Source organism: Mastomys coucha, unplaced genomic scaffold, assembly GCF_008632895.1.
Source record: "Mastomys coucha isolate ucsf_1 unplaced genomic scaffold, UCSF_Mcou_1 pScaffold13, whole genome shotgun sequence".
Taxonomy (NCBI): Eukaryota; Metazoa; Chordata; class Mammalia; order Rodentia; family Muridae; genus Mastomys; species Mastomys coucha.
In genome coordinates, this window is record NW_022196895.1 from 57,014,377 (window position 1) to 57,025,113 (window position 10,737).

General features: G+C 45.6%; 1 protein-coding gene across 4 annotated transcripts in view; it reads left to right on the forward strand.

The window, feature by feature from the left end:
• Pde6a (phosphodiesterase 6A) overlaps positions 1–10,737 on the forward strand; it is a 106,178-nt gene that overhangs the window by 40,312 nt on the left and 55,129 nt on the right. The window contains exon 1 of one of the 4 annotated variants that reach the window (XM_031365797.1): positions 476–1,233. The exons of 2 other annotated variants lie outside the window; for them this stretch is intronic. In XM_031365797.1, coding sequence (XP_031221657.1) covers positions 760–1,233 — 474 coding nt within the window. In that variant the 5' untranslated portion in view covers positions 476–759. Of the gene's footprint in view, positions 1–475; positions 1,234–9,463; positions 9,537–10,737 lie in introns of those variants that run through there. One more of the 4 variants, XM_031365801.1, reaches the window with a different exon arrangement.

Sequence of the window (10,737 nt, forward strand, 5' to 3'; positions counted from 1 at the left end):
TCTCTCTCTCTCTCTCTCTCTCTCTCTCTCTCTCTCTCCTCTTGATTGTGGATGTAATGAGACTAGCTGTCTCAAGCTCCTGAGGCCAGGCCACCACCACCACCACTACCACATCCACCACAAATGATGGGTTGTAACCTGAAACTGGGAACACAAACACATCCTTTCTCCCCTAAGGTGCTCTTTGTCAGGATATTTTATCACAGCCAAAGACTGGACGGTTCCAGTTGTGGGGTGGCTGTGTCAAAACTCTGGTCCTTCCTGCATGGAAGACTGTAGTTAGACTTGTTAACTCTTCTTATTGTCCAAGGAGTCAAACAGGTCTCCTAAGCAGTCATTGCCAGGCATCGATGTCGTGGGTTCAAAGAAAGCCACCGAGGCCAGAGAGGACACATTTACAGGAAGCTGTTAGGCTGCTCCTGCGCTGCCTGTCACGTCCTGCACGAGTGATGTTCAGTGTAGATGTCTCCTCTCAGCTCTTATCAGACCAGGGTGAAAAAGAGCCACACCCATTCTTTCTCCCAGGCCCCAGCGGTATCTGGAACATTGCTGATCCTCATGATCTTCTCAAGATGTATTAATAACTTAATCCCTAGGCTTGCCCCTGCTCTTGCGTGGCCTTCTCCGTGTGATTTGCAGACAAGACTCAGAGAACGTCAGATTGAGGTGGGGCCTACTGAACTCAAGTTGCTTGGAAACTGCCCGGGAAAGGCTGGAGCCTGAAGCCCTCCTTGGAAACGGCTAGAGGGAGTCGTAGCCATGGGTGAGGTGACAGCAGAGGAGGTAGAAAAGTTCTTGGATTCAAATATCGGCTTTGCTAAACAGTACTATTACTATCACTACCGGGGGAAGGTCATCTCAGACCTCCTCGGGGCCAAGGAGGCAGCCGTGGACTTCAGCAACTACCGCGATGTGAACAGCGTGGAGGAGAGTGAGATCATCTTTGATCTCCTGCGGGACTTTCAGGAGAACTTACAGGCTGAGAAATGCACATTCAACGTCATGAAGAAGCTCTGCTTCCTCCTGCGGGCTGACCGCATGAGCCTGTTTATGTACAGGACCCGCAATGGCATCGCCGAGCTAGCCACCAGGCTCTTCAATGTCCACAAGGATGCCGTCCTAGAGGACTGCTTGGTGATGCCCGATTCCGAGATTGTCTTCCCTCTGGACATGGGTGTCGTGGGCCACGTAGCACACTCCAAAAAGATTGCCAATGTCCCCAACATAGAAGAGGTACGCTCTCCTTGTAAGATGGATGTGCGAATGCTCTGCTCCTTAGAGTTCTAGAGTCCAAGCAGGCTGGGCTGTTGTCGGCCACCAAGCCTGGGCTGATAATACCACTCTCTATTTATCAAAAATTCTTAGAACATTTTGTTTAGAAAAAAAGAAAAGACTCAAAACTAGCAGGAATTTAAAATACTACAAAGAATTGTGTATCTTTCATTCATATTCACCAATTATTGGCATCTTGTCATATCTGCTTCTCTCTCTAGAAGCAGAAGGAAGTTACAGGCATACCCTAAGTATATAACCTTTGGTCTGTAGTTCTAGAGCAGGACATTTCTTCCACAACCACAGTACTATGGTTGAATGTGGGGAGCATAATAGTCGCACAGTACCATCATCTAACCGTGTATAGCCAGTGTTTTCCAGGTCTCTCAAGTACACTAATGTAGCCTTGCCTCTTTAGTCCACTTCCGTCTGAGACTGGTCCTCCATCTGCCTTTGTTTTCTGGAAAGCTGGTGTATTTAAAGAAATATTTTATGCCAAATTTGACAAACCCATAAATATTTTTACAGAAATGCCCTTCTCTTTTGGCTTATCTAACCCCCACCATCATCACCATATATTTATTGGAGTGTTTGTTAGATCAAGTTTACTACACTCTGGGCGAGGAGAAAGAAAGGGAAGGAGAATGGGTGGGAGGGAGGGACGGAGGGAAGGAGGGAGGGAGAGACTCATTTGACATCCCAGGCTGGTCTAGAAGTCCCTGTGTAGCCCAGGCTGGCCTCAGACTCTTGGCAATCCTCGTCTCCCTACCCAAGTGCCAGGACTATAGGCATGAGCCACCCTGCCTGGTTGTCTGAGGTGCCTTCATAATTAGATTGAGTTTCATGTTCTCTCAGAAGTATCACAAAGGTAATATTATTTTTCTTCATGTTTCTCTATCTGGAAACACAGATGATTGTCCCATTACTGAAAATGTTAACATTGATTACCTGATCTTTCTCCTAAAAATTCAGAAGTCTAGAGGGTCACTGAGAGTTCTGAGCCATGAGCTACAGAGTCAACTCATAGGCCAGCCTGGGCTACAGAGTCAAATCACAGGCCAGCCTGGGCTACAGAGAACATCCACATCAAAAATCCAACCCAACCCAACCTAACCAAATCCTGAAGCTCCTGGAATTTGACTGGAAACTCTAACAAAGGCCGATGTGAGCAGATCCATGTGCCTGCTGGATATTAACTTTGAAGGCTACAAAGCTGTTGCACTTGGTCTCCTGTCCAAGCCAACCCCACTTGCCCTTCAGATCTCAGTTTAACAGTCTCTTCCTTGAGAACACCCTCTGTCGTAGTTGTCCCCTTCCTGAAGTCACTGATCAAGGTTCTAACACCAGGGACCATATTGACTCACTATTTATTCTAGGATCCCTCACAATGTCAGGCACACAGCAAGTGGTCAATAAGCACAGCCTAAAGACTAGGAACTTTGCAGTGATTTCCCTTCATTCCCTTCAAAGTTAATTCCCAAATTCCTCAGGGTCACAGGGGCCTCATTTACTAGTTACACACCAGCCATACTAAGAAATCATGTTTAACTATTTCCAAGGTCCAGCTCTTAGATATTTTTTGTCCCTTTTGTTTGTTTGTTTTGTTTGATTGGTTGTTTTGAGACACAACAACCAATCAAACAAAACAAACTCACTGCGGGTCTCACTGCGTTGGCCTTGGTTGGCCTAGAACTTGTGTTGTTGACCAGACTGGCCTTGAAGTTGTAGAGATTCTCTTGCCCCCATGGGCCACATGCCTGGCCTCCTGCACATTTTGTGACTTTGTCTTTATCTTACCCCTGTATTTATTTCAGACCAATAATCTTAAGGTTAAAAAGGGAAGAGGAGTGGCTGGGAAGACAACCCAGTCAGGGAGGTGCTTGCTGGGCAAGCATGAGAAGCCAAGTTCAGTCCCTAGAATCCACATTTAAAAACTTTGAAAAAGTCAATCATGGTGGCATGTATCTGTAATCCCGGAGCTGGGGAGGTAAAGACAGGCAGAACCTAGAGTTTAACAGCCTGCTAGCCTAATTAGGTCATGAACTTTAGGCCAGTGAGAGACTATGTCTGAAAAAAAAAGAACAATCTAAGGAGTGGCACCCAAAGTTGACCTTTGGCTTTCACATGCAAGCATATATAAATGTACCCCTATATACATGTGTGCACACACACATACTCCCGAGGGAAGAAAAGAGGTAACCTCAAAGACCATCTTGTCCAACTGGACTCCAGAGGTCTTGATAAGGGGTTTGCACCAAAAGCAGTAAGCATTAAGCCCAAATTAACACAAGAATTCAAGGGGCTTACCAAACAGCGATCACCTGATCTTTTTCCTAAAAATCCAGCCGTCTAGAGGACCACTGACCATTCTAAGCCAGCATTAGCTACAAAGTCAAGCCTCAAGCCAGCCTAGGCTATGAAGAAACTAGCTCTCTGGAAAACACCAACACCAGGCAGAGTGCATGAGGGTAATCTCTTCCTGTGTGCCCACTGGTTTGTCTCCGTTTCCCTTGTCTCCAAACTTTGGTACACTCTGCCTTTGCAGATTCTTTTGCAATATCTCACTATCTCAGGTCTACAGATGACATGGAAACTCTTGCTCACAGTCACACAGGTGTAAAGCAGAGATGGAATTTAAAGTCAGGTACTCTGGCCTTGAGCCCATGCTCTGGCCCTCGGCTACCCCACACCTCCTCCTTAGGTGTTAAGTGAGGTCATGGGATGGAGGGTTACTTATGAAAGGTCATTTCTAATCATATTTCAGGAGTTACGACCTTATACCTTGAGATCAGAGGTAGGTGTGGCTCTTGACAGAACATAGCCTAGGCAAATCATTTAGCCTAGCTGGGCTCCTCTCTTATTGTATAAGACATTGGTAGTACTCTGCTTTTGCCTCCTGCATGCTGGCATTTCCAGTAGGCTGCTACACCTACCCAGCTTCTACATGGGTTCTGGGACTCTGAAGTCTGGATCCAGCTTGGACAACAAACACTTTATTTCCCCAGCCTGCATGGGCAGTTCCTGTCCCTTATTCCAATCCCATTGCTGTTAGTAAGGATCTATTCTAAGTGACAGAGTCACACCATATCTATTGGGCTATGAGAAAAAAACCTAACCTTGCCTCCTGGAGTTTTCCTTTAAGGTTCGTTTAGTCTTTGGAAGCACTAAGCCCTTCATAGGCCTTGGTATTGTGGAACAGGATTCAAGGAGGTCTGATTCCAGGAGATCCAGGCCTAACAGTGTGATGAGCCTCTGTGCTGACCGGTTAGTTTATGCTCAGCTCTCAAAGTTCATCCTTGCAGCCACACCCATACTTTTCTAGAAGTCTTTAGGTCTGGGGCAGTGTCCCTGGCTGTGAGTGACTCAGGTCAGGGAATCAGCCAAGACCAGGAAGTCCTGAGGGCTCAGTATTTGCGCGTTGCTTGCCTGCTCTCATACTTGGGAAATCTCACTCTATTCTAGGCTCTGGGATGGACATGTTTTTTTTTGTTTTTTTTTTTTGTTTTTTTTTTTTTTAAGATTTATTTATTTTATTCATATGAGTACACTGTTGCTGTCTTCAGACACACCGGAAGAGGGCATTAGATCCTAGGACAGATGGCTGTGAGCCACCATGTGGTTGCTGGGAATTGAATTCAGGACTTCTGGAAGAACAGTCGGTGCTCTTAACCACTGAGCCATTTCTCCAGCCCAGGACATGGTCTTTCTAAAGAAGCTGAGTAACTAGTAGAGAAGGAGAAGATGATGTGGACTGGGGTCTGAGTTGTCTCTGAATATCTATAAAGTTATGTTTTGAGCCTTCATTGCCCTAAAGAGTCTGGGAACGGTTACAGTTGCTGCACTGTTGGGATGGGAAGCTACAAACCTGTTTTCCTGGGGCTCTCCTGCACATCTGCATCCCTGGCAAATCTTTTCTCAACCTTGTGCTCATTATAGATCAGCACTGACAGGTAAAATGGCAGGTGATCAGCTATGCTTGGATTTTAATAAACAAAGGGTAATAATTTAGTATAAGTATATCCCATGCAATACTTAAGATTTGCTTATGATTAAAAATAATTATGTATCATCTACTTGAAATTCAGATTTAACCTGGCAGCCTGCTTCTGTTGTTGTTGATAGCCAGTATTAATAGTGGTCTGATAGGATGCAAAAAGTTATTTCAATTTTTTTTTTTTTGTATCTGTTGAGACTTGCTTTGCGTCCTGGTGTGTGATCAGTTTGAAGAAATTTCCATGGAGTGCAGATAAAAATATATTCTTTAGTTGTTTGGCTGAAATAATCTGTATGTATCTGTTAGGTCCATTGGTTTATTAAGTCAATTAGCTCCAGGATTCCTGTTTATTGGAAAGAGTGAGGTATTAAAGTCTCTCACCCCATGAAGTGTCTGTCCTCATCTCTCCTCTTTGCTGTTTGTCCCTGACATCTCATCCAGTACCTGGGTTAAAGTAGGATACTCCCTTAACGCGTGAGTGAATAAGGGCAGCTCCTCTTTAACACCAACCAATCCCGTTCTGAAGACTTCAGAACTTAAAGGACCGTTAGCTGAGAGAATGGTCATCTGCAGCCTCTCAGGTCTAGTCTGCCTCTGCTCTTTCCTTCCTGGAGATGCAGAAAGTGGCGCCCTAGACGGGGAGAGCAATCTAAGCCTACACCATCATTCTGACTTCACCTCAGGAGAAACTGAGGCGGTATACTAAGTAGCCACTGAAGCTAATCACAGGCAAGCTTCTCCATCTTCTCCACAGTATGCCCCACCCTGATTCACACTGTGGTTTGAACTGGAGGTTCATGTTTAACATGATATCCCACCATGCCATGAGCACTCAGAGAGAGCAACCACATGTTGTTGCCTGTTGTCTTACTTCCTTTTCCTGTTGCTGTGATAAAACACCCTGACAAAAGCAACTTAAAGGAGAAAGGATTCGTGGTCTGTCTTAGGGTTCTCTAGAGTAGAGACTTATGGAATGCCTCTGTATATTAAGGGAGATTATTGGAATGACTTACAGTCTGCTGTCCAACTAACCCAACAATGGGCAGCTGTGAATAGGAAGTCCAAGAATCTAGTGATTGATCAGTCTCTGAAGGCTAGGTGTTTCAGCTGATCTTCTGTATAACCTGGAATCTTGAAGAAGTAGGTTCCCACAGATATTCTGGCAATTAAGTGCAAGTAGATGAAGAAGGAAACCTTCCTTTTTCCATCGTCCTTATGTAGGCCTCCAGCAGAAGGTGTGGCCCAGATTAAAGGTATGTACCAGGGCTGAAGAGATGGCTCTGTGGTTAAGAGTACTAGCTGTTCTTTCAAAGGTCCTGAGTTCAATCTCCAGCAACCACATGGTGGCTCATAACCATCTATAATGGGATCTGATGCCCTCTTCTGGTAAATCTGAAGACAACTATAAAGTGTACTCATGTACATTGAATATATGTGTACGTATATATGTATATATTATATATAAAAAATAAAGGTGTGTACTACCACACCTGAATTTAAATTGTTCTTTTCTGGGAACTTGCTCTGTCCCATGCTGGCCTTGAACTCAAGAGATCTGTTTGCCTCTGTCTCCTATGATTAAATGTGTGTAATCACCTTGCCTTTTCATGTCCACTATGCTTCAAGATCAGAATCAAAAGCCTGTGTCTTCCAGCCTCAAGATCTGAATCACAGGTGTGCCCTCCATTTCTGGATTGTAGTTCATTCCAGATATAATCAAGTTGAATAGCCATCACATGATCTCCCACAGTTCAAGGGTACAGTCCATCATAGTGGGGAAGTCAAAGGTACAACCCACCATGGTGGGAAAAGACCAAGGCAGAAGGAATTTAAGCACTGGTCACAACACACTTACATTTCATGAAGCAGAGAATGATAAACCGATGCTTGCTGTTGAACGGAAGCAGAGAATGATAAACGGATATTTGCTGCTGAACGCTCTTTCTCTACTTACAGAAGCCAGGATCCCAGCCAGGGAATGGTGCCCCCCACAGTGGACAGGTCTTCCGATCTTAGTTAGCAATAAAGGTAATTCCCTACAGGCCTTGACATATCCAGTGCCTGACACAGAGCCAAGGTTCAATCAATACAAATGAATGAATGAATTAACCAATTAGTCAGTGACTAAACCAACAGCCAATGAATGGGTACAGCAGCTGTGCTACTCATCAGCAAGGGTCTTGTCCACAAATGAGAAGGAACAGCTTGGTTTGGCAGATTTGATAATGTGTGTAAGTCGTCTGGCTTTTAGCAGAGCACATCCTTATTATTCAGTACATAATGGATTCTATTAACAGATCTGCCATAGGTCCAACAGTATTCAGCACTGTGAGTGTTTGAGAGGAGGAACTGGGGAATAGGGAATGAGAAGCAGAATTTAAATCTAGGCATGATGATGTATACCTGGAATCCCTGCACTCAGGAGTCTAAAACAGGAAGATGGTGAGTTTGAGGCTACACGATAAGTTATAAGCCGGTTGCAGATATGTAGGAACTGCTGCACAATGAATGAATGGATAGATGGATGAATGAATGAATGAATACTGATGGTCACCACTCCAACTCTATGCCCTCCATTCTTTCCCTCCCCCTCTGAAGCTGACCCGCAGTTTCACGAACTGGGTTCTCCCTCGACCAAACGGAGAAAGGAGATCTGAAACACAGAGTTCGAGAACAAAAGGACACCGGAGCCAAGTTGAGGGTTTCCAATCAAGGCTCTCCTTTACTTGGGGGTTCAGCAATTATATACAAGAGAACATACTGAATCTCTGGTTACAACGACATTTGAATAACATAAGGAATTAGGGAGGAGTCAGGAAGAGTTCGAGCAAAGTCAAGGAGGAGGTCAAAGGGAAACCGGCTGCAGGGCTAAAGGTGTAAACTCAGGGCTCTCGCAGGTCTCAGCTCCGGGGAATGGCTGGAGGCGCAGTCCACAGTGGGGGAGGAGGTCAATAGCAGATGTCTTCAGCCAGCAGGCGCACAGCAGGCATGAGTTGAGTCTGTAGTGGCAAACTCCGATGTCTTGCAGCTGAGGGACCCCAACACTCTCAATGACTCAGGTACACAGATCTTTCTTTTCTTTGAGTCTTTTGTCATAGGGTTTCATTGCTGTGAAGAGCTACCATGACCACGGCAACTCTTATAAAGGAAAACATTTAACTGAGGCTGCCTTACAGTTCAGAGGTTTGGTCCATGTTCATTATGGCAGGAAACGTGGTGGCGTGCAGGCAGACATGGTGCTGGAGAAGAAGCTGAGAATTCTCTGTCTGGATCCACAGGCAGCAGAGAGTGAGACACATCTCCTCCAGCAAGGCCACAACTACTCCAAGACCACGCCTCCCTATGGGCCTATGGGAGCCATTCTTATTCAAATTACCCTATCTTCCAAGACCACTCCTACCTTCTGGACTCTGCAGTTATGCCCCTCCTTAGAATGCATGCACTCCCTCTGCCCCTCTGCCTTGGGCCCCCAGCTCAGTGCTATCTTTCAGAGGAGCCTTCCTGACTCCCATTCAAACCTGAGCAGTTCAGTCTACCACCCCTCCCGTCACTATTAAGGTATTCCTGGTGTCTTCCTTCAGAGCAGATTATCTCAGGCTGCAGGGCAAATGCTGAGCTATAGTCTTATTTTTCAAAAAAGATTTATTCATTTTCTATATATGAGTGCACTGTCACTGTCTTCCGAAACACCAGAAGAGGGCATCAGAACCCATTACAGAGGGTTGTGAGCCACTATGTGTTGCTGGGAATTGAACTCATATACTCACACACACACACATACACACACACACACACACACACACACACACACACACACACACACACACACACGGTAGTTTAGAGGTATTTACTATGGGATGGATACAGGGATGGCGATGCATATGTAGACTCCAGTCATTTGGGAGATGGAGTGTCCACCAAGAGTTCCTTGGCTGAGAACTCTCTCAGTGTGTGTGATGGTAATCTACGTAATATTCAGGATTCACCTCACAGCCTCACAGGCATGTCGCTGAGGGAGTATTTTGATCAGATTAACCGAGGTGGGAAGATCCACCCTAAATGTGGGCAGCATTGTTTCCATGGGCTGAGGTTCCAGACAGTAGACAAAGGAGAGAACAAGCAGAGAATAGCCATTTGCTCCTCTCTGCTTGCTGCAATGTGGTCAGCTGCCTCCTGCTCCTGTCGACACACCTTCCTGGAAATGGCAGACTGTGGCCCCTCAGACTGGGAGCCAAAATAAGCCCTTTCTCCCCGAAGTTGCATTTGTCAGGTATTTGAACACAGCAATGAGAAATGTGACTAATACACTGGAAAAGAGGCTTCTGGTGGATTTAGAGACGTGTGTCTTAGAGTGGGTTAGGCCCGAGTCCTGGCTTCTCTTGCTGAAGGTGAACATTGCAAAGCTGAACTGAGATTAGTCTGAGGGCTCAGGCACTCAGCAGGGGCTTCTGAGGGTGACACAGAAAACCTTCCTTGGCTGGTGTTGCCTTCTAGCCTTTTCTAATCCCCAACTGCTAATTCAAGTGGAGCATGACTGGCTTATCTTAATCCCTTTACCCTTCACCTGTTTGAGTCAACGTTCCTGACCTTATGGTATTGCCTGTTTATTGAATCTTACTCTGTCTGAGAAGAAATCCCAAAATCCAGACCACCACAGCAGGAAAGTGAGCTGTAGGGAAAAATATGCCACCTTAGTTCTAGAAAAGTTCTAGAACTGGCTGTGTAGATGAATTGTTCTTCTCAAAACAGTGCATGCTGTGCGTGTTTGGGCTGGCTCAGGCCCCATGAGACATGGCAGTGAGGAAATTTACCGTGGTACTGGAGACAGAAAGGTGGATTCTTTTGACTATAGACAATCCAGCCTGTGTCTCCTCTCCCTGACCACAATGTAGACTGTATCAGAGCCTCTAAAGATCTGTCAGGCTGCTTTTGGGTTTAGGAGTCAGGATGTGGGGATCTCTGTGTGTTACAGTTTTCAGCTAAGCTTTTTATGGCCTGTATTACTGTGTTAACTTCTTTTGTGCTGCTGTGACCAAATACCATGACCGAACCAAGAGAAGAGGTCATTGGCATGGCTCAGTGGCTACTTGAGTTTGCTCCCAGAACCCATGTAAAGGTGGAACAAAAGAAATTGCCCCGCAAAGCTATCCTGTGATTGCCATACAAGCACTGGCACATGTCCTTCACCACAAACATCATGCCTCTCCCATAACAATAATAAATAATATTTTTAACTGAAGGAAAGAAAGATTGCTTTGGCTCATGGTTTGGGGCTGGTAGTCTGTCATGGGGACAGTGTGAAAGGACAGTTCATCATATGGCGGTCGTGGAGCAGAGAAAAAGAGTGTACTAGGTTGGCTTTCCCACCCCTCTGCTTACTCTGGCTGGTCCACCAGCCCTACATGCAGGGCCAGTGTCCCCTCTTTGGCAGTCCTCTCCAGAAATTTATACACACACACACACACAGGAGA